At 47.7% G+C, this 27,204-nt stretch overlaps 2 protein-coding genes and 1 pseudogene across 5 annotated transcripts; 1 reads left to right on the top strand and 2 right to left on the bottom strand.

Moving 5' to 3' along the window:
- Positions 1 to 1,820: 1,820 nt before the first annotated feature.
- Positions 1,821 to 3,385, bottom strand: LOC125537250 (annotated as a pseudogene).
- Positions 3,386 to 8,575: 5,190 nt separating this feature from the next.
- Positions 8,576 to 11,954, top strand: LOC125538658 (putative F-box/FBD/LRR-repeat protein At4g03220). Of its 4 annotated transcripts, none has more exons than XR_007296486.1 (4): positions 8,576 to 9,766; positions 10,149 to 10,331; positions 10,606 to 10,772; positions 11,215 to 11,291. XR_007296486.1 is itself a non-coding variant. In XM_048701927.1 (4 exons), exons 1-4 carry the CDS (start codon positions 8,648 to 8,650, stop codon positions 11,740 to 11,742), a joined length of 1,392 nt encoding a protein of 463 aa, XP_048557884.1. In that variant the 5' UTR covers positions 8,577 to 8,647; the 3' UTR covers positions 11,743 to 11,954. The 4 variants fall into 4 exon arrangements, 3 of the variants coding, with proteins under 3 accessions (XP_048557883.1, XP_048557884.1, XP_048557882.1); XM_048701927.1 differs by lacking the exon at positions 10,606 to 10,772 and adding an exon at positions 11,435 to 11,954 and having other exon boundaries at positions 8,577 to 9,475; positions 11,215 to 11,287; XM_048701925.1 differs by lacking the exon at positions 10,606 to 10,772 and adding an exon at positions 11,435 to 11,954 and having other exon boundaries at positions 8,577 to 9,766; positions 11,215 to 11,287.
- A 1,989-nt stretch (positions 11,955 to 13,943) lies between these two features.
- Positions 13,944 to 15,524, bottom strand: LOC125533605 (nuclear poly(A) polymerase 4-like). The gene has a single exon (XM_048696989.1). The coding sequence runs from the start codon at positions 15,522 to 15,524 to the stop codon at positions 13,944 to 13,946; it is 1,581 nt and encodes a 526-aa protein (XP_048552946.1).
- Between the last annotated feature and the right edge of the window lie 11,680 nt (positions 15,525 to 27,204).

Below are 27,204 nucleotides of genomic sequence, written 5' to 3'. Positions count from 1 at the left end.
ATGAACGGCTTGACGTGGTGACTTGTAGGCGGCGCCTGCGAGCCGCCCAAGAGGGCCGCGACGACCGGGGGTGTTGGTGCAGCGCGATGGGCGGGGGAGAGGTTGCGGGGCTCCATGGGCGCGCGAAGCGCGCGGGACGAAGAACCAGCTGGGGTGAGCGAGGGAGTTGCGGTGCGGCCGTCTTGCCGCACGGACGGATGCTGGGACGATGCTCGCTGCCCGTCCCCCGCCGGGCCGGTGGCGGCGTTGACGGCAGGTGACGGGGAACGGCGAGGACGCTCACCGACATGGGCCGTCTGGGCGACGCGGGAAGCGAGCGCGGCCAGGCGCTTAGTGCGGGCCCGACGAGCGTCAGACATGGGCGTGACGGTCGGAGGAGAACGGGGTGGTGGAAGACGAATCCCGGTGCACCCCTACCTGGCACGCCAAATGTCGGATTTCGGGTTCCGGCTGACCCTTAAGGTTCGAACACTGGGGTGCGCGCGGAGATTTCGCTTCCTGCCTGCCTGCTCTTCTCCGCCTTGCTAGGATCTAAACTATGGAAAGAACAACACAAGAGACGCAAGGTTTATACTGGTTCGGGCCACCGTTGTGGTGTAATACCCTACTCCAGTGTGTGGTGTGGTGGATTGCCTCTTAGGCTGATGATGATGAACAATACAAGGAAGAACAGCCTCGCGAGGGTCTGTTCTTGGCTGGGGCGATGAACTGCTGGGAGGAGCTCAGTCACCTTTCTCTCTCTCTCTTTCTGATCTTCTCTATCCTTCCAACCCCCGGCCTTGCTCCCTTAGCTCTGTGGGTGGCTGGTCCTATTTATAGAGGCCCTGGTCCTCTTCCCAAATATCAAGCGAGAAGGGAGCCAACAATGGCGGGCTAATTTGAAGGGGGATAGCTAGTATCAGCTATCCTGACAAAAGTAGTCTTCGCCTGCGCAAAGCTCTGGTGATGACGCCGTCTTGGGCTCCACGGTGACCTCCGTCTCGCAGTCCTCCTGGTCTTGGTCTCGTTGCACCGAAATGGCAACCTTTGCCAGATGCCTCGGTACTCCGCGGCTGCGCTTGCCCCCTTTGCACCAAAGAGGAAGGGAGGACACTGCGCGGGCTGGCACCCGCCTGGCGCCCCCGGTCGTCATGGCTTGCATCACGGGCACCTCATGAGGTACCCCGCCTTGATCTCTCCGCCTCCTCGTGAGCCAGCCTGACGAGGCCGCGCCTGAGGAAGCTCCACGTCGTCCGCCCCGCGAGGCTTGGCCCCTCGCGAGGGTCTTGGGTTTGTGTTGGTGAAGATGGGCCGCGCTGGGCCCCCCTTTGAGCCACGCTGCAGGCCGCAGGCAGGCAAGTCTGGGGACCCCCATTCCCAGAACGTCGACAGGCTCCACCCACAAATGAAAACATACAAAGTGACTTAGGAATCCTAAGTAGAATTATGCTTAGGCATCGGTTAATAGATGCACACTAGTGGGGAATCCTGACTCATTGGGAAGGCCTTAGTCCTATCGATTTCAACAACTTTCACCCATGTCCCGTGTTGCTTTGTTTTATTTCCACAGTTTACTTCACCGTTCGCTACACCGCTTGTGTCCATATTACTATTGATTTTGGATTTCATTAACTTGCAGGCACTGTTATTTAAACCCTACAAGAGACAAAAGGTTGATTATTGCGCTCCCTAGGATTGATACTCTTACTTCGAAAAAGCTACAATAAACCATGTGCACTTGCAGGGCATCAACTTACTGATAAAAGATGCTACCAGGATTATGTTATCAACTTTGGCACAAAGGGCATTACAAGTTACAACACAAATTTGAACCGAAGACATTATGGGAAGTTCTTCTTTGCAACATGAGAAGCCCATATTGTCTCGCCGGCCAGGAAGTGAACTGTGGCAGTTGAGTCAATTCCACTGGTAATTATCTTCTCCACCAAAAGCTTATTAGTCTCAGTAAAGGGAAATCTAGACAGTGGAGCGTTGTCACGACACATCTTACACACCAACCTATTGTATAGCTAAACATTCTCAAGATTCACCACCGCTTCCATGACACACCTAACGTACCTCAACATGTATTCTTTAGAATCAAAACCAAAGATTACTAGTGTTTCTAGACTACGATGTTGGAAATGAGATGCACATGATTCCCACCTTACACCCTTCCTTATACTATACAGAGTGCCCTCCTCTTCTCACTATCTATTTCCATTGTACACAAATGATCCCACACCTGCATACCATAGGCCGACACCTGTAAATGGAAACAATTTATTAATTTTGCAGCTATTTGTATTCGACGCATAAAGCTAAGAACATACCATCAAATATAGCTCCTTCAAGTTGGGCGCAGGTTCAATAATGATCAATGACTAGGAGAGGTCATACCCTTCTAGAATTTCAGCCACATGCACAAATGTTAGTTGGTAGAACACAGATGCCAACCTTCTCGTCAGATGTTCTCATTGCACCCAAATATGCATCAAATAATCATGTGATGAGATAGGTAGAAAAGAAGTGAACCCATAACTAGCAAAACATTTATGTTGATTTACCTTTTCACTCTCAAATCCTAACCTCAGGTTATGAACAGAGGTGCCACCAAGAAACTCACTTAACTTGGACCATTTTGTGGCTACTAAGACAAACATTTTTGAGATCTACAGACTTGAGCAATGGGATATAACCAACTCACAGTGGATCTTGGAAAGCAATCCAACCATGAAAGGCTATCTGTGTGAGTTTTGGGAGTGAGATGAGCCTGACTCTTCTAAATGAACAATTAACGATTTGAAGCTCACTCAACTGCAGTGGTTCAACTTGCAATGAGGTCCAAACCCCTGAATCACAATTGAACACGTGTAGATGTTTTAGTTGCTTGCAATTGAGGAGGATATTATGGCTAGTTTACTAAATCTCAAATCCTACAGCTTGAGGCGCCTGAGACCGCCAAATGCTGTCAGGCAAGTTTCAAATAACAACATAAACTTTCTCCCATAGTGGACCAGATCATCATCGTCATGGCGGGAGTAATGCGCATCTGTTAAAATTTCTAATTGGACTATCTCAACCTTGTGGGTATCCATGATCTGGGCAACAACATGTCCAATGGATATGGTGTCATTTTCTCTCAAAAAAAAACCTTTATGGACAACAGGTGGATGGTGTTTCAGTAACTAAACATGATATTTGGAAGACACAATTTCCATGGACTATTTTTTTGAGGAAAGACCATCATGGCTAGCTTTATTTATTATTAAGCAGCATTACATCTTCCATGGACTATTTTGTTGTTGTTGCGGGGAACAATTTGTGTGGACTCACAAGGTACTTTTAACATTTTTCGAAAGATGATTCCCTAAAAAGGGGCAAAGGATAAATGACTCACCTCCATGGTGTAGATCAGCCGATGAACGAGAGGAAGAGCGAGTTTGGAAGTCGACGAAGCCGAGTTTTTTATGGCTCGCGGGTGGCCTGATCTCCCATGGTTCTGATGGTTCTCTGACTGAGAGATATATAATGGCCTTTTACAATATTGTGTTAAAAACCTGGCACTCGTGGTCGAAAATGGAAAAGGGAAACATTTGCATCCGGTGCACCGTCCAAACTGTTATGCTGGACGCGCGCGCTGTCGGTGTCAAAACCGGCAGACCTCGGGGTAGGGGGTCTCGAGCTGTGGATATTGGATCGATGGGCAACAAGAGACAAAGGAGACAGTGTTTACCCAGGTTCGGGCCCTCTCGATGAGGTAAAACCCTACGTCATGCTCTTGTTTATATTGACGATGATGTGTCGAGTACATAGTTGATCTACCTCGAGATCGTATGTTGTGTATGATTCTAATGATCTAGCATATATCTATCGACTAGCCTGGCCTCGGCTTATATAATGTCCCGGAGGCCTAGGATAACAAGAGTCCTAGTCGGCTATGTCGATGGAGAGGAATCCTTGTCTTGATCACCAAGTCTTGTGGAATTTTCCTCGTATATGTCATGGGCTGCTCGAAGAAGCCCATTAGTGAACCGCCATGGGGGTCCTCGGCCCGACCCACCTGGTCAGTAGACGACGTGGTAAGTACCCCCTAGTCCAGGACACCGTCAGTAGCCCCCTGAACCGCTCTTCAAGTTGGGGATGCTCCTCGATTCTTCAGAACTGTTCTTCATCTTCAGTCATCGGACTTGAAAATTGGTTCAACAAATCTTCCCATCTTCGATCTTGAGGATTGCCGAGCTAAATCTGAAGTGTTCACACGTCGGGCATCCGAGTAGCCCTTTAAGTCTCCGGCCTTTATCAATGCCTTATTATTTTTTACGCCACACCTTGGGTTTGAAGTGTTTCCCGTGCGGTGGTGTCCTCTTTCGTCCGAGCTCCAACGTCGGACTGCATCTGAGGTGTCTTTTTCCAGCCGAGCTCCAACGTCGATCTGCATCCGAGATGTCTATTTGCAGCCGAGCTCCAACGTCGATCTGCATCAGAGGTGTCATAAATTACCTCATTTTTGAAAAACTTTGAAGCAGTTCAGCCGAGCTTAATGCCGGAAATGCCCTCTATGGAACTAGCTACGTGCATCCGAGCTTTATGCCGGACTGCTTCCGAGGTGGTGCACCACCTCGGTCTTGGGCTGTTTTTTTGTGGAGTTTAGTTCCGATTGGTGCAATTTATTTGCTGTATGATATATAGCCAGTAACCCTCAAGGTGTGTGTCGGCCTAAAACCCGAGATGCACCTTAAAATAAAACCACTGATCCCAGTAGCCCCTGAGACTCAGGCCAATTTGCGAAATCAGACTGAGGATCTATTCCTTGCTTGGCAGCATACTTTAGGAACAAAAACACGGTGTGCATAGTCCCTGAGACTCAGGTTGGGTGCGGCCGACCAACCTGAGGATCGTAATCTCCTTGGAAACTATTTTGCACTTTGAGTTTTACTACGTTGAATATATCAATAGCCCGTGAGACTTGGGTTGGGCACATGGCCGACCCTAGGATCGTATCTCCTCGGGAACTTGTTCAACTGTTGTGTGCGTTTGGACAACACCGAGGTTCAGCTTGGCTGGAAGGATGCCGAACTTCGGTTCGGAAAAGATTTCCCGAGCAATACCATCACGCGGAACACCTTGATCCTGCCTCCTGAAAGGAAAACATAAAATAGGTTAAAGGTGTCATAAGATCGGAAAACCAAAAAACTTTAGTAAAACTTTACGTCCGAACTAAATCAAGTTTTTTGGTGCCAATCCGAAAATTGGTCTTAAAATTAGTTTGTTCTTCTGTCGTGCTTTAACATGACACATATGATCTCAAGACTTCAAGAGGGTTAGCCTTCGACTTCAACTTCCTATCCTGAAGGTGGAGTGCTTCTCAGACCAGTTTAGCGAACTAAAATCGAGTGGCTTTAGAGAGAAACCATGCTATCTAGCTATTGACTACACACTCGAGTCGAGAAAGGAGTAGTACAAAAAGACTTTGCAATGACTAAGAAGAACATTTATTATAAAACGACTCATATAATTTTAAGAGCCCATAGTTAACTTGGGTAAAATAAGTGTTTTACAAACAATGTTTTTGACAAACTAATTTTTTAACAAATAACTTTTTGTTTAATACAAATATAATACTTGGTCGAACCGATTTTTTTAAAAGATTGGAGGAAATTTGAGCATGAAAGGACTTAGCTGGTTAATGTGCTCGGTGTCGATGACGAGGTTTGGGTTTGTGGCGGGACGAAGACGTAGTCCTCGGCCTGGCCGAGGTCCCAGCCCCAAGCCCAAGGTGACCGACCGAGGAGCTCGGCTTGACGAAGTAACGACGCAGCACGGTCGATGCGGCGAGGCGAAGCCCCCGGTCCAGCTAACGTGATGAAGCTGGTCGGCTGGTGGCGCCGAAGTCCCTAGAGTAGGTTGATGAAGAGATGACGAAGCCCCTAGTCCAGCCGAGGTGACGGAGCAGGTCGGTAAGGTGGCCTCGCAGCCGCTATACCAACTGAGGTGTTGAAGTAGGTCGTCGTGTTAGACAGCGGCTTGAAGAAGCAACAACGAGGCCATGCCAACGCAGGGCATAACTCGTGACGCGGTCAATGCCGGCTTGATGAAGTGACTGCATGGCGATGTCGGCACGCCCGACCCGCGGAATCCATGGGGCGCCGATGTTGGTGATGATTTAGCCTTCGCAATGCCGAACTCTTGGTCGGCTCACTGAGGTGATGATCCGATGAGGTTGACCTCGGCTCGATGAAGCGACGACCTGTCTAGCGCAGGTCGGCAGTCGTGGAGCAACGTTGTTGGTCTGGTATGACGCCGACGCGATGGTGAAGATTACCTCGAGAAAGGCTTTAAAATTACTAGGCACGTGTTTGAGAGCAAAACACAATACCCTAGATAAAATTTCCTTAAAAAAGGATGTCCGGAATCCCGTTCACAAAGAAAGATGAACTCGGGTCGGATTCGTATTCGCGTAGAAAACAAATCCGGAAATTGATCCACTCATCGGAAGTTTTCCGGAGTTTGAACGGTCAGATCGAGCTGAAATTTTGAGGGGTGGTAGATATAGGAATTTTGCAGTGGATGAACAGTTGGATCTTCCAAAAGATGTCCGAGCTGGACGCTGGACTCGTCGCCCTAAACTCGTCCAGATTTGACAGGGCTCCGATAGATTGGAGTTTCCTGGAGATTCCTCCATCGGAACGCGATGAAATTTTACAGGGTTGTTCTAGACTCAATTCTGCAGAATTCCACCAAAGCAATTGTCAAAGAGAAGCTCGAGGAGGCGGCGACGGTGAATACAAATCCACTGTACATAAAAATAGCATGATCGCCCGGTGATAATGTTGACACTGAGTTCCCGAGCTCCATGGACGATTCCTCCATGATCTTGATAGAGATCGAAGTTGATGTTGATGAAGGCCCTCGTTCGATCATGACAATCTGACGCAGAGCACAGTCCTTGGTCCAGCCGAGGTGACCAGTCGAGCCTGCGATGGAGATATCGACGTCGCAATTGATTTACAGGCGAGCCATTGATCCTTTTGTTGACCTTACGACGGAAATCTCAATGAAAGCACCATTGTCGGTGTCAAAACCGATAGACCTCAAGGTAGGGGGTCCCGAGCCGTGGATCTTGGATCGATGGGTAACAAGAAATTGTGTTTACCCTGGTTCGGGCCCTCTCAAAGAGGTAAAACCCTACGTCCTGCTCTTGTTTATATTGATAATGATGTATCGAGTACAAAGTTGATCTACCTCGAGATCGTATGTTGTGTATGATTCTAATGATCTATCATATATCTATCGACTAGCTTGGCCTCGGCTTATATAATGTATCGGAGGCCTAGGATAACAAGAGTCCTAGTCGGCTATGTCGGCGGAGAGGAATCCTTGTCTTGATCACCAAGTCTTGTGGAATCTTCCTCGTATATGTCATGGCTTGCCCGAAGAAGTCTATTAGTGAACCGCCATGGGGGTCCTCGGCCCGACCGACCTGGTCGATAGATGACATGGTAAGTACCCCCTAACCCAGGACACCGTCACGCGCGCATTGCGATCGCTCTCGATCGTGCATCGCGCAGGCCACGGGAGCACTCCTCTTTCTAATCGTTTTTTCATCATCTTCTCCCCTACACACGACGTGGACGCCAAGTGTTGTTGCAACCAATCCTTTTCCTCCATCTCCGAGGCCGCGCACCGCGCACCAGCATGACGAGCCCGTTTTGCTGCTATGGCGAGCCATGGCGGGAGCGGAGAAGACAACGAGGTGGGGGAGCTGCAAATGGCCGCGTGAAATGCTGGTGCACGTCAATGGCGCACTAGAACCGTTCATATGAAAGCTTCTATCGTTTGATTCGAAAGCTTCAACCGTAGGTATATAAAGCTCGTACCAAGACATTCTGCAATTGAAAAGCTACAATCATTCATATGAAAACTTCAACCATAGCTTAAAAAAGCTTCGACCGGACAACCGTTCAACTGGAAAAAAGATTCAACCAGAAGATTGATTTGGGAGGTGAGGCACTACGCAAACCCGAAAGCTGCAACCGGCTACGAGAACTGCTTCATCCGGCGGCGAAAAAAATTCCGACCATAGACGACAGAAGCCATGGACGACGACGAAAAGCTGCAACCGACTCCATTGTTTGCTACAATCGACTTCTTTTTTGCTACAAACAGAGGATGGCGAGCGTGGTGACCGCACACCACCGACATGAACGACGGTGAGCGCATCGGCGAGCTACGGCCGTCTCCATCGAAGCTACAACCGTCATGCCAAGAGCTGCAACCGCACATGCAGTTGTTGCATGGTGGAGCTAGTGCCGAGGGCAGCCAGCGAGGGTGGCGAACGGCGACGAGGACAGTCGACGGGGGCGGGACCGGTGATGAGGACGGCCGGTGAGGGACGGGCATCGGAGAGGGTGCGGCAGGCAAGATGAAGGAGAGCCAGATGTAAGGGAAATTCTTTCGTACAAGTGTGTGAGGAAGACGAAGGCATGCGACGGTTATGATCCACCTGATCGGATGGTTGCGAGCTGGCCGGCCCAAATTTGGGCCGGCGCGACGGCGCATAGCACCCGCCAATTGAAAAGCAATCCCGGGTTCTGATGGGGGTTTGACTGAGAAAGAGACTTGTTTTCACTCTCTAGGGGATCCCGACCCCAAACCCTTCCCCCTCATGGCGACGGCGCATTCGATCCGATCCATTCCCACACTTTCCCAGCCCCCGCCACCGGCGTCCGCAGCTCCGACCCCGCCCCCTTTCAGTACTCCAAATCGCTTGCTCGAACCCTCCTCCATGGGGCACCGCGATAGGGAGATCGGCTCCAAGCGAGCGAAGCTCCCGGCCGCCGACGGCGCAAGCGAGGACCGCCTCAGTGCGCTACCCGACGTCGTTCTTATCGGCATCCTCCTCAAGCTCTGCCGCACGGCCTACGCCGCTCGGACCAGCGTCCTGTCCCGCCGCTGGCGCCACCTCTGGGCCCTCCTCCCGGATCTCGACTTCACCGGCGACGCCGACCACCACCGCATACTGCCCGCTCTCGCCGCCCATCAAGCGCCGGTGCTCCAGGGCCTAGGCGCCTTCGTCGACGACATCTCTGCCGACTCCGTGGCGGCCTGGCTCCCCATAGCCGCGCGCCGCCTCTCCGGCTGTATACTGCTTTACAACGCTGTACCGCAGAACCAGGCCAGGGAAAGATGCGTCTTTGAGCTGCCACGCTTCGAGAGCACCACCTCTATCGTGTTCGACCTAGGATTTCCTGGCCTTGCCGTGCCGCATTCCAGCGTATTCACCCGCCTCGTCTCTCTCTGGCTGTTTCGTGTCCATCTGCATGGCCCGTGCGGGCTTGGTGAAGCTCTCTCCTCACCGCGGTGCCCATCCTTACGAGAACTCAAGATACGTGATGCCTGGGGTCTGGGTAACTTCACCATCCACTCCGAGTCTCTCCTGCAAATGGAGCTGAATAACTTGTATGGCTTGCAGCAGCTCATTGTAGAAGCAAAGGTACTTAAAGAGTTACATGTGAGTTCTTGCTTTCAGAATTATGTCACTGTGGTGAGTCAACCGGTTGCAAACATCTCAGCCCCTCAACTGGAATCACTCCACTGGACGGATGCTTATGATCCAAGCTCTGTCCAGCTTGGCGAGATGGCACATCTCCAACGTCTGGATACTGGTCACTTTTTTGTGTTTGGACATTATTTGGATGACTACACACCCAATCGCTATTGCTTGAGACTCTTGCAGCAATTTGAGGTCATGCACCATTTAAAGCTCTCGCTCATCTATCTGCTGGTGAGTTCATTTTTGTGTGGGTTATGTGCTAGCAAGTCAATATATAGCGATGCAGGCATGGCGTCTGAATGGAGGGGTATCTCATTTGGGATATCTGAGAATAGCCATTCCGAATTTTCACTTGTTTTGCTTTCCTCAATTCGATGCAACATATCTGAGGCTGGGAGCATCTCTTGGATGATGCAGTTTTTCTGCCTTTTAAGTATTTAGCATTATAATTATACTAGCACCACTGCACTTGTACATTTAGTTATTCAATGGGACATGAACTCCCAAGAGTGGAGAGGAGACCATTACCTGTGTGTTATTCACTTCGTAGAAAATGATATGCGTGTCCTTTTCTAACAGTTATTTTCTATTGTGACTTCCTACAAACCTACAGAACAAAGGTCACCATCAATACCTGATGGAGGACATGACAAGGCTCCCTAACATTACACTCTTGACCCTGGATGTAATGACAAAAGGACATTCATTTGGAGCAAGCTTATTCCATATTCTCAGGATGTGTACTGGTGTAAGAAAGTTGGCTCTTGTCTTTCTCGGAAAACCTAGCAATCTGAAGGTAACATTATTAGCAATCTATTTATCTACTTCATCCTTCCGGGTTTTTTAGTTTCCCTCGGATTTTGAGCCTAAATTTGACCAGAAATACGACTTACATGTACCACAAAAAATATATATCATTGGATTCATACTCGAAAGAAGTTTTGTAATGATATATTTTTTGTTGCTATATACCACAAAAAATATATATCATTGGGTTCATACTCGAAAAAAGTTTTGTAATGATATACTTTTTGTTGCATATAATTTATAACTTATCAGTAAAACTTCAGGTCAAAGTTAGGATCAAAATTCAAGGGGGGACTTATAAACCCAGACAACGAAAGTAGTACTTGAATTGCCAGAGAAACCACATAGCATTTCTTGGTACAACTATGTGTTGGAGCTGCTAGTTGCCCTGTTCTGAAGTGTTGGTTTGATACTGATACCCTGCTCCAAAGTATGTTCCTGTTGAAATATAGTACATTTGATGGGAAGTTGACTGAGTAATTTCATGACAGGATCAACCTTCCTAGCGTGGTTATGATTTAGGAGATAATGATTGCTTGGGGCATGTGCTTTTTAAAAAAGGTTCCATAAAAAGGAAGCCTTAAGGTCAATTTAAGATCATCTGAAATTTGGGTTATCACTAGCGCAATACCTGAGGATTTATGTAGATTTTGATAATGTCCATACAAACCACTCTCTCTTTGTATAGAACAATCCTATTTTCTGTAGTAGATCAGCTTCAAACTAATTTCCAGGTATCATTTTAAGTTCTTTTTGTTGACATGTCATATCTCAGAGAATTCAGCCTGGTACTTTCTGGTTTCATCTCTTTCTATGTTTATTATCAAATCATGTCAGTTAATCTTACTAAGCTAACATGCCCCTCATTTCAGGCACAAGTTACATGCCCATCAGGTTGCATTTGTGATCAACCCCTAAACTGGAAAAGCGAGGAACTCATATTAAATTGTGTCATGTGGGGCGCTGCGTACAGGCGCGGGTCGCGCGCCCAGGGGCAGCAGCCGACGGCCACAGCTGGCGAGGCATGATCGGGACAAGGAGTCCTGATCCTGGCGCGGGTCCTGCTGTCTTGGGCACCGAGGTCCTTGACAAATTGCCTCCAAGAAATAGAAATCAATGGGTTTGGAGGAACTGAACATGAAGTTGCTCTTGTGAAATTGTTATTCAATTGGGCAGCAGTGCTAAAAAAGATGACAATAGCTTTCCATTACTCAATTCCTAAAAGGAAGGCTGAGGAGTTGGGCCGCATGTTACTAGGCTTCTCCAGCCCAGAAATATTGATGGACTTTTTGCATATCAAGTATTCTCGAGAAGGCGCACGCTCCACAAGGCTCCAACTTTACCGTTCTTTTCAGTTTTTAGAAGCTTCAGGTGTGGAAAATCCTAATGCTGGCATGTAGAAGAGTGGTGGTGAATTTGTAAAGTTAGATTAATGCATTTATGATTGGCTTGCACACAATGCAGGATGCCTTGTGGGTTGTGTGTTTCTCTGTTAGATGAGATGCACAGGGAGGGGGTGTGTAGCTTAGTTTCTGCTGTGAACTGCTAGCAAAGACTTCACCATCGAATTATTTTGGTAATGAAATATTGGTAGATCCTTTGTTTGTTTTTCCTTTTTCTGAACTTTGTGTGAAACTACGAACACATGATTTATTAACATTGTTCCTGAGTTCGAGCAACATACATTTGTGAGACTATATTGAGGTAACTTGGCTTTAACTAAATTCAAATAACTTGGTTTCATGTATGAATTTATGGCTTTTATCTGCGAGGCGATTAGTTAATGGCTGTGTCATGGCCGAAGAACACAGGCTGGTCCAAAGTTTGTGTTAGTCATAGCTACATTGATATGTAAAAAACTTCCCTTAAATACATAAAAACATTGAAATGCTACCACGAGATCAGCTGTGATTTGTATTTGTTGGGTTAAAGTGTCATGGCATCTCTGATTAACGACAAGTATGAAGGAGTCATCATTGGGTACTTGTGATTTATGGCCATATTTGTTGTTTAATTTATACTAGAAGGGTTGAGCGCGCTGTGCTGCGCCGTTCATGTTCTTGTTTCTTAAAAAAAAATTACTCACTTTGTTTCAAAATATAAGGTGTATTAATTTTTTGAAACAAACCCTTTAAGTTTGATCAATTTTTTATAGAAATGTATCAAAATTCATAATATCAAATTGATATGATTAAAGTCATCATGAAATGAATTTCCATAATTTTCTGTGTAATATTGTGGATGTCAAAATTTTCTGCCCCAAACTTGGTCAAAACTAATACCCCTTATATTTTGGAACTGATGGAATATTTAGTTTGGTGGGTGAGGGAGATGGTGGAGTGTGTTTTATTTTTATTTATAATGCATTGATTTGGAAGGCCTTTCGTCGTGTGATTATGTGTTATCCGTTAACCAGCCTATACTTGTGTGGGGAAATTATTACGTCGGTGGCTGCATGTACTACATTGGTGCTACAATATCACATTGTGACGCTTCCTTTTTGTAAGTGGTGAGAGGGTGCGTGGGCTTGATACGTTTTTATAAGTCGGTTGGTGCAAATTGATTTGAAAAATCGTTGGCCTGATCAAAATCATAAACTAAATTGAAATTGAGTAGGTCAATTGAACGAAAGAGTTCAAAAATTAAGGAACATAGTGAATTGAATTGAATAGGAGAGCTCCTAAAATTTGGTGACCAAGTCAAATTGGATGATCCAAATTTAAATTGAAGACCTCAATTAATTGTGAGGCCTTAAAGATTAGGAAGCATAGTGTATAGTATTAAAGAATTGAATGAGATAGCTTTGAGAAATTGTTGACCCAGTCAAAATCGGGTTATCCAATTCTAATGGGAGACCTCAATTGAATGTGAACTTTTTAAAATTAGGGAGCTTAGTGTTATAGAGGATTGGGTTAAGGTATCCTGTCATACTTGTTTCCCTCCCATCTAAAGACAATCATTGTTGCTAGTAAGGTTTTGAGGAGGATGCCACTCTCTTAATGCCTTTTAGAGCTAAGATTACTTGGGAGTGATATTATGAAAGTCTTGACAATTACTTCGTCCGTTTGAAATTACTTGTCGCTCAAATAGATGTATAGGTAGTATAAGCTTTTGAGAAGTAGAGTTCGTGAATTGGTGAAAGTCAGTGTCATATGTATATGTAGATTCATACATTTCTTCTCTGATTTAATTCGTTAGCTCTGTCTGAAAAGGACAGGAGCATGGTAAGTGGTGAGGAATGGAAGCATTCGCATTAAATTTGTTCAAATATCGGTTCTGAACCACCAAAATTAACACAGCTCCTTCAAAAATGGTGAGAGAGGAGAAAAAGCATTTCAACATGGGCTTACATCACATGACTTTTTAACAGCTTATTACTCTTCATATCCTGGTTACAGGTATCGGTTGCTCTTCATATTTTAAGAGAATTGCATTACACGTTGAAAAACAATTGTTCGGATCTCAGTTACATCATGCAGCATCTGGCTGTTACACAGAATAGATAGGGTCTTCAACTCCTAACAAGTTGTATGTATTCATCAACAAGAGTTTGTAGCTTGTTTTCCCTTGTTCAAGTGGGCGTCGCCTTGTCATTTCTCGTTCAAGTCTCGCTCTCTGGTGAAGACCCGATTCTGCCTGCCGGCGCCGCCCTCTTGACCGGGCTCAACTCGGAGTTGCCGGAATCATCGTCGGAGCGCTTCCTCTTGAGACGATCAGTGGAGAGAATCTGCTCCAGCACATAGGGCGGCAGGTCCTTCCTTCGGGCGTGCGAGACGTCCAGTTCCATGCCAGGCCTCCAGAACGCGTACGTGTACACCTCGTCCTTGAACTCCTGCGTCGTCAAGCGAAGGTCGAACTGCGGCGGCTGCTGCTGTTGCTGTGGCGACGGTGCCGGCTTGGACAGTCCCACGAAGAAGGAGGACAGGCGCCGCCGATCATCATCATGGGGCTTGGCGGCGTAGGCGTGCGGGTGCGGATGGCAGAGCAGCATGCCGGCCGTGGCCATCTCGACCCTGACCACCAGCTGCCTCAGCCGCGACTCCACCCACCCCTTCCACTCCCGGAGATCCTCCTCCCCGCCGGCCACCTTCACGTCCACCTGCAGGTAGCTCTTGTACGCCTTGAAGAAGTTGAACGGCCTGAACAGCGCGTCCCACCCGCCGGCCACGGCCATCTCCTGGCAAACCTTGTGCGCCGCCTCGAACTCCGCTGTCATGGTTCGCAGGGTGGCGCGGGAGACGTTGTAGCACGAGTTCATGCACGGGTATGCCGGCGTGATGACGGGCATGAGGTGGCTCCCGTCCCGGGGGTTCCTCCGCGGGTCCCACACGGGGAGCCCAAGCGGCATCTCGCCGCCGTCGTCGTCGTGCTCGATCTCCCGCAGCATCACCGGGTTGGGCCACTTCCACTGCGAGAAGACCCGGAAGAAGCGCGGCACGAGCATGCTGGGCGCGGCGTTGGGGTAGAGCTGGCACACGCGCGCCACGAGGATGGCCCACCCCACGCCGCCGACGAAGCCCATGGCGTTGGAGTAGATGCCCCTCGCCTTGGCCCAGTGCTTCACGCAGCGCAGCGTCGTGCGGAAGGCGCCGGCGTCCGGGACCAGCCGCAGGATCTCGTCGGCGACGCGGACGCCGTTGAGGCTGCGGACAGTGGCCATGTCCAGGCCGCAGAGCACGGAGCGGCCGCGCAGGTCCAGGTCCATGGGCACCGCCGGGAGGCAGACGCTGGCGTAGAGGAGGTCCACCTGCACGCCGCGGAACCTCATCTTGATGACCGGCACGTACGCGCCGGGAACCAACTGTAGCTCCGTCACCGCCTCGGTCTCGGCCAGCACGCCGCCCAGCACGTCGAAGAAGTCGTGGTGGCGGTCAACGTAGGCGGGCCCGACGACGAGGGCATCGATGTCAGCGCCGCGGCCATGGACGCCGAGGCGGTACGAGCCGAAGGGGAGCAGCAGGGCGGTCGCATGCTCGGCCATGCCGTCGGGGTACTCTCGCTGAGTCGTGAGCCGCTTCACCCAGCGGTCGACGATGCCCTGGAGGTCGCGCAACACATCCTCGCGGGCAGCCGTCTCCTCGGCGCTCTCGTACAGGCCAGCTTCACGCAGGTGCTTCTCGAGCTGCGCCGTGCTCTCGTGGTCCGCCGGCGTCGGGCCAACCAGGAAGATCGGCGAGGCCATAGTCTAGTTTGTGGGCTGCTGATAGGGCAGAACTAAATCAATCGACTTGAACGAAGATGCAGAGAGCTCTTGCTTTTATCTGCGTGGTGATTTATATGAGAGAGGGAGAGGACATTATAGTCGAACTCGGATTCCAGTAAAAGAAACGCGTGCGATTGCAGCGTTGGTTGCAGTCCGAAGCCGTTTCCGGAAACAGCTCGTTTGCCGCCGGCAGGTTTTGGTTTCATTTGGTAGAAATGAAACGAAAACAGGCAAATTTGATAATTTTGACCTCGGAACGAAATCAAATCACAGAATGAACTGGCCGTTAAACTATTTCACGCGGCTGACTTTTTTGTGTGGCGTCCGACATAAGTGGAGATCTCCATATACCCATGATTTGCGTTGTAGGGTGGAACCCTAAGTAGAGATCTTTCACGAATTAGAGGGGAAATCCCCAAGAACAAGAAGAATAGAAGAGAGAGAAAACACTCAATTGACTAGATCCAATCACACAAATGCTAGATCCAAGAACATACAAGGGTTCACAAAGATTCAAGAACAATAAAGGAAAAATACAAGGTACTAGTTCATCCCAATCTTATGAGGAGAGAGGTCTTGATGATCCTATGATGGGGATCCTTTCCAAGATGGGGGCTTGATATCCACTAGGGATCTTCTCCGAGGAGGTCTTGATCTTCTAGAGGAGTGGGTACAAGGAGCAAAGCTCACATAATCATCTCATATACTTTGCTATCTCTAACAAATGGTCTAGGTACGGAATATGTAGGTAGGTGAATGGAGGGGACGAAGAGGAGGCCCAGCAGCCGTCCATTCTGATGGGTCCGTGCGCACGGGGTAAGTTGGGCCCGTGCGCACAGGGGTCCGTGGGCACGGTACAAGCCCGTGCGCACGGGGTGCTCCAGTGCCAGCTCCCTGTGTAGCCCGTGGACACGGGGTCTCGGGGGCCCGTGCGCACGGGGTCACCTGGGACTTCATGTCCAGCTCCTGTTGGGTTCCTTCTTTCTTCATGTGGGCTCGGGGTCCTTCTCCTTGGCCTTCGGGAAGTGTCGGTGTCAAAACCGGCAGATCTCGGGTAGGGGGTCCCGAACTGTGCGTCTAGACCGGATGGTAACAGGAGGCAAGGAACACGAAGTTTTACCCAGGTTCGGGCCCTCTCGATGGAGGTAAAACCCTACGTCCTGCTTGATTAATATTGATGATATGGTAATACAAGAGTAGATCTACCACGAGATCGGAGAGGCTAAACCCTAGAAGCTAGCCTATGGTATGATTGTTGTTCTGTATGTTGTATCGACTAGCCTGGCCCTGGTTTATATAATGCACTAGAGGCCTAGTGTTAACAAGAGTCCTAGCCGAATACGCCGGTGGGGAGAAGTCCTTGTCTTGATCGCCAAGTCTTTGTGGAATCTTCCTTGTATGCGGCAGCTGTCCAAACTGGCCCATGAGTATACGGCCATGGGGGGCCTCGGCCCAATCTAATAGATCGGGAGACGACGTGGTGAGTACCCCCTAGTCCAGGACACCGTCAGTAGCCCCCTGAACCGGTCTTCAAGTTAGGGACGCTCCTCGATTCTTTCGAGCTGTTCTTCATCTTCGGTCGTCGGTCTTGAAAACTGGTTCAACAAATCTTCTTTATCTTCGATCTTGAGGATCGCCGAAATGCATTCGACGAGTTTACACGTCGGGTATCCGAGGAGCCCCTTTATGTTTCCGGCCTTTACCAATGCCTTGTTATGTTTATGCCACACCTCGAGTTTGAAGTTGTTCCCGGGCGGCAGCGTCCTCTTGCGTCCGAGCTCCAACGCCGGACTGTATTCGAGGTATCTTTTGCAACCGAGCACCAACGCCGGACCGCTTCCCAGCTCTAACGCCGGAATGTATCCGAGCTCCAACGTCGGACTATGTATCCGAGCTCCAACGCCGGACTGTATATCCGAGCTCCAACGCCGGACTGTATCCGAGGTGTCGTAAATCACCTTGGTTCAAAGAAGTTTGAAGGAGTTTAGCCGAGCTTAATGCCGGAAATGCCCTCTATGGAGCCAGCCACTAGCGCCCGAGCTTTATGCCGGGCTGCTTCCGAGGTGGTGCACCACCCCGAATGTGGGCCGATTTTTGTGAATATTTTTTATTGGTGCAATTTATTCTCTGCCGAGATATATAGCCAGTAGCCCTTAAGGTGTGTATCGGTCTAAAACCCGAGATGCACCTGAAGGATGACGTAAGACCGCTGATCCCAGTAGCCGCTGAGACTCAGGTTGATTTGCAAAATCGGCCTGAGGATCAAGTCCAAGCTCGGCAGAATAATTTGGGACACTAAAAGCGGCGTGCTTAGTCCTCGAGACTCAGGTTGGGTGCGGCCGACCAACCTGAGGATCAAAATCTCCTCGGAAACTATATTGCACATAAAATTTTCTGCATTGGCAATGCAGTAGCCCCCGAGACACTGGTCGGGTGGTAACACCAGATTAGGGGATCAATGTGCCCCTTTAATATTTGTAAATAATAAGCCCGAAGCCCAGTAGCCCCCGAGCCTAATGCGGGCACGGGTGGCCGAATTAAGGATCAATATCCATAGTAAAATCACAAATTATGTGTAATGACTCTATGTATCCAAGTACTTTACATCATTAATGCTCGGATCCGCATTGTACAAAACTTTGTTGACCGACCATCGGCTTCCACCTCCTCGGCCAGTAGCCGAGGAGTGTTTGTCCTACTTTATAAAGCCTTTATGAGGGCAAAGATTTACAACAAACAAGGCAATCTGGCCAGACGGTTTTATAAACAAAGGTACGCAGAGAGTTATATTACTATTTAACAGAAGAAATGTCTTCCAAAGAAAATAGTCTCGCTATCGGTTCCTTTCTTTGGTTTGTCATGCTAAGCATGATCATTAAACCTCAGCTCTAATGTAAGAGCAAAATATTGAGGATTTAGTTTGGGAGGCCAGTTAATAGCCCCCGGTAGAGTTCGGCGACAGTCGGGGTCAAGCCGTAAACACTTCGGCCAATGTTATGAATGGCCCATCATTTAACATAGTCATCGGACCGCTGACCAGTTTACGCTTATTGTGAAAGTCAGTTTTCGGCTTTCTCCACTGAGGTGCTTAACCATGTGAGCTGGAAGCACAATCGCAATGGTTCTCCCTTTGCACGCCTAACCAAACAAAACAGAACGTAGGAAGCAAGTGCAGGAGCCGGGCAACCCAACTATTGACCGAAGACACAATTCGAAACTGATGCATATATAGCAATATCTGAGAATGTTTTTGCCGAATCCCTAAAGGTGTCCGGCGTTGCACTGCGAGACTAATGCTGGAAAAGCACAAATAGTTTAAAAGTGCCAAAAAGCTTGGAAAACCAAGAAACGTCAGTAAAAACATGATGTCCGAACAATATCAAGTGTTCGGTGCCAATCCGAAAGTTGGTCTTAGAAAAAAGAAGTGCTTCTGTCGTGCTTTAACATGATACATCCTATCTCAAGACTTTGAGCGGGTCAGCCTACGGCTTCAACCTCCTATCCCGAGGGCGGAGTACTTCTCATCAGGCCAGTTTAGCAAACTAAACTCTAGCGGCTTTGAGAGAGAAATTAGGCTCCCCGGCTAGTGACCGCACACTCGTGTCGAAAAAAGGAGTGATAAATAATAATAATAAAACTTTGCAATGACTAAGAAGAAGAACACTTATTATAAAACGGCTCAAATAAACTTAAGAGCCCCCAAGTGATTTGGGTAGAAGAATGATTGCATGTACCGAAGTACTTATATCATATCTATGTTCAACCGAACTTTAAACGCGTCTTAACCGACTGTCAGCTTCTCCCTCTTCAGTCAAGGACCGAAAAGTGTTATGTACTCCACCGGTCGAGAATATTGACGGTGTTTCCAATAACCAGGCAATCAGGCCATAAGGCTGTAACAGACAAAGCGCGCTCAGGGAACTTATGCTATATTACCGTGAAGTGTAAGAAGCATCTTTGAAGAAAATAGTACCCCCACCGATACCTTTCTTCGGTGCTTATTGTTATTATGAGACTTGTGCAATAGATTTTTTGTACTCATGAGTTCCGTTGTGTGCCGACCATCATTGAAAACTATAAGAGCGCTAGCTTTCGGCTTCACCCAGTCTGAGGTCCAGCTCGGGTGACCCGATCGTGACAATCGCAGAGGTGCTCCCTTTACTCCCTAGCCGAACAATCGGGAACGTAGGGGTAAACACAGGAGCGAGGCAACCCAGCTTGCAAATCGCTTAAGTCAATATGGTGCATATTGTGGCGTAATACATGAACAAGGAACGAAGCCGTACAAGTATAATCATATGCAAGTGGAAAAGCTTCATGAAGGAAGCCCCCAAATGAATTGAGTATTTGAATTTATGCGTCACAAACAAAGTTTGGACAAGGAAATTTTTTACAAGCAACTTTTTTCCAAGAAAGTATAATGCTTGGTCGAACCGAACACAAGTTAGAAATTAAAGCTTTGAGCATGAAAGCGACTTAGCTGGTTAATGTGTTCGGTATTGATGACGCGGCCCGAGCTTGATGCGGGGCAAGGTTCCATCCCCCAAGCTGGTCCCGAGGTGGCGGAGCGGAGAGCTCGACACACCGAAGTGGTGACATAGCACGGTCAATGCAGACCGACAGAGTGACGCCGAAGTCTCCGGATCATTTTCCTGTGCACAAAAAATGGTGCAAACCGGAGATAATAGTAATAATGATAATTAAAAAAAATGTTGCATAATAAATAATTTATGCAAAGTGAGGAATAGAAGAAATATGGCCTGGCGCCGAAGTTAATGTCGATGCAGGGCGTCGGCGTGATGTAGTAAAGGCGTGTCAAAGCTTGAATTCACAGGTCGGTCCAAACTCCAGATGCGGTGTTCGCCGGACTATGTACGGAAACTGATCGAATCACCACGCGACCTCGTTAAGCGGTCACCATTTGATAGACCTGTGTACATATCATGGACAAACCAGAGTAACAATTCCTTGGGAAAAATGAACCTAAACAAGCAAAAAATACTGGGATGAATAGCACCTGATTTATTTGTTGTAGCAATCCGAAGGAAGGTGATTCCCAAAATTGGGACTCGCTCCGCGCACCCATTGCCTGATGGGCGATAAAACGGCGACATGGCAATGCTGGTAAAGGTTGACTCGCTGAGGCAAAGCCCTCGGCCCAGCTAACGTGACAGAGCTGGTCGGCTAGTGACGCCGAAGTGTCCGGAGTAGGTCGATGAAGAGATGGCGAAGCCCCCGGTCCGGCCGATATGTCGAAGCCTCGACGTCAGCCGATGAGTCGAAGTAGGTCAGGGTGATGGACACCAGTTTGAAGAAGCAATAGAGTGGCCCTGTCGATGCAGGTCGTGACGTGGTCGATGCCGGCTTGATGAAGCGACCGTGCGGCGATGCTGGTATGCCCACTCCGTGTAATATGTGGGGCGGCGATGTTGATGATGATTTATCCTTCGCGATGCCGGACTCTTATTCGGCTTGCCGAGATGATAATCCGAAGAAGTTGAGCTCGGCTAAAGTGACGACGTGTCTAGCACAGGTCGGCAGCCGTGGAGTAATATTGCCGGACTGGTTTGACACCAGCATGATGTTGAAGATCATGTTCAAAAGATTTTAAAGTTAGTGGGATGTGTTCGGGAACAAAACACAATACCCCATACAAAACTTCCTTCAAAAGGGATGTCCGAAATCCCGTTCATAAAAAAGATGAACTTGGGTGGGATTCGTTTCGCGCAGAAAACAGATCCGAAAAGTGATGCACTAATCGGAAGGTTCCCGGAGTTTGGACGGTTGGATCGATCTGAAATTTTGAGAGGTGGTAGATATAGGAATTCCGCAGCCGATCAACGGTTGGATCTTCCAAAGGACGTCCGAGCTAGAAGCTGGACACCACGCCCTAAACTCATCCAAATTCCCATCCAGATTTGACAGGGCTCCGGTATATCGTGGATTGCCAGAGATTCCTTCATCGAAACTCGACGAAATTTTCCAGGGTTGTTATAGACTCAATTCCGCACAATTCCACCAAAGCGATCGTCAAAGCGATATTCGAGGAGGTGGTGACGGCAGATACGAGTTCGCTGTCCAAAAAAAAGCACGGTCGCTTGAGGGCAATGTTGACGTTGAGCCCCCGAGCTCCATAGATGATTCCTCCGTGATCTTGATAGAGATCGAAGTTGATGCTTGATGAAGGCCCTCGTCCGAACATGGTGATCCGAACACGGGGCGCAATTCTTGGTCGAACCAAGATGACCAGTCGAACTAGTGACGAAGACGCCGAAGTCGCAGTTGATCTGCAGGCGAGCCATCGATTCTTTTGTCGATCACACATCGGAACTCTGAATGAAAGCACCAATGTCGGTGTGAAAACCGGCGGATCTCGGGTAGGGGGTCCCGAACTGTGCGTCTAGACCGGATGGTAACAGAAGGCAAGGGACACGAAGTTTTACCCAGGTTCGGGCCCTCTCGATGGAGGTAAAACCCTACGTCCTGCTTGATTAATATTGATGACATGGGTAGTACAAGAGTAGATCTACCACGAGATCGGAGAGGCTAAACCCTAGAATCTAGCCTATGGTATGATTGTTGTTCTGTATGTTGTATCGACTAGCCTGGCCCTGGTTTATATAATGCACCAGACGCCTAGTGTTAACAAGAGTCCTAGCCGAATACGCCGGTGGGGAGAAGTCCTTGTCTTGATCGCCAAGTCTTTGTGGAATCTTCCTTGTATGCGGCAGCTGTCCGAACTGGTCCATGAGTATACGGCCATGGGGGGCCTCGGCCCAATCTAATAGATCGGGAGACGACGTGGTGAGTACCCCCTAGTCCAGGACACCGTCAGGAAGCTTCCTAGCTGCTTGGTGGCGGTCACCCTCGTACCTAATGATGCACATCGATCCACGGTGAGGTAGCAACCAAGTCCTATGGATATTCATGTAAATCTTGAAGAGGAGCCGGTTCACCTTAAGTCCGGTAGGTCCACTTGGAGCTTGATGTGCTATGAAGGTGTACATGGTGATGTCCGTAGGATGCTCCGCATCATCCCCTCCCCCTTGGAAAGATCCGACCTCGGATCAAAATCCAAATCACCATGGGATAGAGATGATGGTGTCGTGTAGAAGTGGACGATCACCAAGCATCCGTCATCTTGTAGTTCCAAATGTGCACTCTCCAATGTCGCACCGTCTTGTGATTCCTTCAAAAGGAGCACGAACAACAAACACTTGGAAAAACAAATGTGGTTAGCATTAGTGCAAAACCAACCATTCAAGTGGTGATTCACCGAACAAGTGTCGTCATCATGCATAGCATATGATGTAACAAAGGATTGTGATATGGCATGAAAGCACATAAATTGAGCGAAATCAAGGACATCCTGGAAACAAGCATGTAGATGTGAGGTAGCGATGCAAATATGTGTGTCAAGAGAATAAGCATCTACCTCAAACTCATAGAAAGCATGCATAAGGCGCTCAACAAATGGTCTATGGTATGCATATGAAGCATCCACTACACCAAATATAATGATATGTCTAAACACATGGGGAAAGTGCAAGACAATCCGAGCATAATGTGCATATGGTGTAGTGAAGATATCATGGCACTCAACACAAAGGAAAGAGAAATTGTTCAATATGTGTGAGGCAACCAAGTCAATCATGTGGTGCAAGCTAGTAATGCGAAGATGCAACATACTAGAAGGAATCATGGCAAGCATGTCATGTGTGCAAATAGTGGGCATGAATAATGCACATGACATATCACAAGCATGAAAACAAGATATGAGCAGAACATCATCAATGTATTGGCGAGAGGGCATATGTAAATAGCAATGGGGCATAATGACTCTCCCAACACAACAAGCATCAAAAGCATTGGGCACAAAGAAATCATGGCAATAGCTACTAGGATCTCCACCAAGCATGCAAATACACATAGAAGTAGTATAAAGATGAATCACGAGTAGATGCAAGCAAGGGTCACAATTGCATGGCAAAGGCATGGAAAGAGGCATAGCGTGCAAAGTGAACACGAGAAAATGGGCATAACGTAACAAGTGATATATAACCCAAAGCCGTGTGAGAGCCAAGTAGAAGATATGCGCGTAGTCGTGGCGCAAAGTGAGCGGTGGTAAGGATAGTCCACGTGATCCCAAATCATCGTTGCTCTCAAGAGCTCGTTTCGTCAACTCTTGGGATTGAGAGGTTGGCGAGTATATGTGAGTACCTACACACAACAAAAACAAAGGGAAAATTGTGTGTGCGTGGTAGATGTACACATCATCCATCATTATGCGCATGTGCTTGTGTTGGTTAGCACAAAATAACCAATGCTCAAATAAATGAGTTGCATGATATAGAAATATGTCATCCATCATGAGAGGTTTGTTGTTATGTATAGCATAATGAAGACTCAAGTTGTGTAATGCATCATGGGAAATATCTAGAGCATTGTTATGCATGGAATGCATTGGTGCAAGCAATGATGAGAATCATGCAAAGTATGGAATGCATCAAAATCTTATAATATGTATGATAAAAGTATGAAGGTCTCCTCATGAGCAATATTGAAAACATCATATGGAGAAAATGGATGACATCCAAAACAATGCATATCCGAAGCTAGGTGGCTATGGCATGGCATATGAGATAAATGATGCAAAGGTAGCATGTCAATATCATCACAAGAGAAACAAATGCCAATAACCACAAGCTTGCCATCTATGCCATGTATGCAAATTGAGTTTAATTTAATAGCATATGGATAGTCACTATGAAGAGATTGCAAATATGACATATGATTGATCTCATGCATAGCATATGACAAGTAAAGCGGATTGGCAAACATGATGTGACCAAGAGAATTATCACAAGTGATCCTATGCAACATGGCATCACAACTAATAGACTCCACATGGCAATCATCAAACTCATCATAAATGGGTAAATCATCGCATGGGTAAATCATACTAGCATGAATCATGACAATAGGGGGATCAACATCATGCAAGTAATCAATGTCATGATAGTCCACTAGTGGGACTAGAGCATCACCTTCACCTATGCTACCTTGTTCATTCCAATCAAGTGGTGTAGGTGAGGTGGCAAAGAACAAATGGTGGTCATAATCTTCATCTTGATGGAACCATGTGGGGGGGTGCATCATAGTCCATCATGGCCATCGTCATGTCCAAAGGAAGGACGGAGTCGTCGAGGATCGACGCGTCATCATATATGGGACCTAGCACCAAAGGAGAAGACATAATAAAGGGAGAGGTTAAGTTGTTAGAAAGCAAAATGGCCTCATATGTCTCATCAACTACCTCACTCTCTCTATGTGGTGCCTCACTCACTCCCTCAAAATAGGTGCACTCAAACTCACATATGGTGGAGTCACTCATCTCACTCAAGTGGGGGGGTTGTGGCTTTCCTCACATGGGAGTTGTGGCAACTCGTCATATATGGGGCTAGTGGTGAAGTCACTCTCACTCACAATATGGTGGCGCAAGTCACTCAAGTCATCATATGTCACCGTGGTCGAAGGGAAAATCCCATGCTCAACCATCTCCCTTGAGGGGCTTCCGAAGATGGAAGTGTCGCCCTCGCTCATAGGTGACCGCCTTGGACTTGATGATGTTGAAGTAGGCGTACTTGTCGGAGGTAGGCAAAGATGCTGTACATCGAAAGGCGAAGATGCCTTGATAACACTTAGCGAAGATGCCGAAGTGGTGGTAGTAGTCGTAGCTCTGTCTTGGTGGTGCTCGTCTCGCGGTCTTCTCTTGTAATCATGAAGGTTTTCTTGACGGTGCCGCGTGGTACTTACATCTTGTGGCCGTAACGAAGACTTGCGACTTGAGCATCTCCGCCGTGAAGATGAAGAAGAGGAAGAAGACTTGTAGTTGGCCCACATGTGTCGGATGTCATCCAATTGTGCGTCCAACTTGGTGTCGATGTAGTCCCTTGTCCGTGCTTCGCGTTGGTGAATGTCGACGGTGAGTCGCTCAATGCCTCACATTGCTTGTTGTAGTCCGAAGATGGGCGTTTTGGTGATGTAGTTGTTTGCACCGTCATTGTCGTGGAAGACCGGAGATGAAATGCCTTGCCTATCCATCACAAGACTCGAGCAAATGTGAGTGGAAGAAAGGAAAGAACTAGACGAATGTACCTTATCCAATGTTGAAGATGGATCAATGATCACTCAATAATGTAACAAGGAAATAGCACAATTGGTACCGAATCTTGTCAATTCTCACACCTACACAAGTAAGGCTTATGGTGGAGCTCGGTGAGGATAGTGGCACAAAAATTTGATGCAAATTGTTAGCAAGAGTCAATAATGTTGGAAAAGATTCACAAATTCGCAAGTGAAACAAGTAGACCAATAGCAATGGATGGCACACGGAAACACACACACGGATAGATAAATGGGGTCGTGCAACCAAGGAATGAGCACAAAATGTGGAATCCACGGGAAACACTCGTGTTGCACAGCTCAAGAGAGACGCTAGCACAATTGCTCAATAGGCGGATACGACACTTGTGCACAACCTATAAGATGCAAAATGTATGAGCTTTCTATCCCAAGTATGCTATGTGTATAATGTTCCGGTGTTCTTCTCAAGATGGTCCAAGATGATCGGATATGACAATATTATGTGCAATGTGGTATGATGCTATGTCACTTGCATACAAGCTCTTTGCTCTCTTTTCTTTTTCTTAAAAGCTTATTCTCTTTTTTTTGATATGGCCACTATGCGAAATGCACAAACCAAGATAGCGATTTTGTATATGCGGGAACTATATTGTGACACAAGAGATGATATGATACCAAGATGATACCAATATGATATGGTATGTATGCAATGGAAGGTACGGATCACTAATGTGCACAAGTAACATTGCCGGCAATACTCAAATGGCTAGTCTCGATAGGCAAGTGACGCAAAATGGGCTAAGGGTTAACAATGTAATGGCAAGAATGTACAATGAAGGGATACCACGATACCAAGATGATATAGAGGTTACCGTTCTTGCTTACAGTTAGTGTCGGTGTCAAAACCGGTGGATCTCGGGTAGGGGGTCCCGAACTGTGCATCTAAGGCGGATGGTAACAGGAGGCAGGGGACACGATGTTTACCCAGGTTCGGGCCCTCTCGATGGAGGTAATACCCTACGTCTTGCTTGATTGTTCTTGATGATATGAGTATTACAAGAGTTGATCTACCACAACATCGGAGAGGCTAAACCCTAGAAGCTAGCCTATGGTATGATTGTATGTTGTCCTACGGACTAAAACCCTCCGGTTTATATAGACACCGGAGGGGGCTAGGGTTACACAAGGTCGGTTACAAAAGAGGATGCACTACAAAAAAATACACTTCCGTGATGATACGTGTTTGTCACAGTAGGTCGCGTTTTTTGTCATGCATGTACATCCATGACAAATTTATGACAGAATCAAGATAGTCATACCTGTGCTGTCGTAGAAGTGTTCCATGACATTACCAAAATTATCATCACGGAAGTATCCACTTCCATGACGATAAATCGCGCGTGACAGAAGTGCTTTCGTCAAGGGTGACCGACACGTGGCATCCACTGTAACGGAACGCCGTTAAGCTATCTGGTCGGGTTTTGGATCCGATAACCCATTAATAACCCCGACC

Source organism: Triticum urartu, chromosome 2, assembly GCF_003073215.2.
Source record: "Triticum urartu cultivar G1812 chromosome 2, Tu2.1, whole genome shotgun sequence".
Taxonomy (NCBI): Eukaryota; Viridiplantae; Streptophyta; class Magnoliopsida; order Poales; family Poaceae; genus Triticum; species Triticum urartu.
The sequence above is the reverse complement of the archived record's forward strand: the minus strand, read 5'-3'. Positions and strand labels throughout refer to the sequence as shown.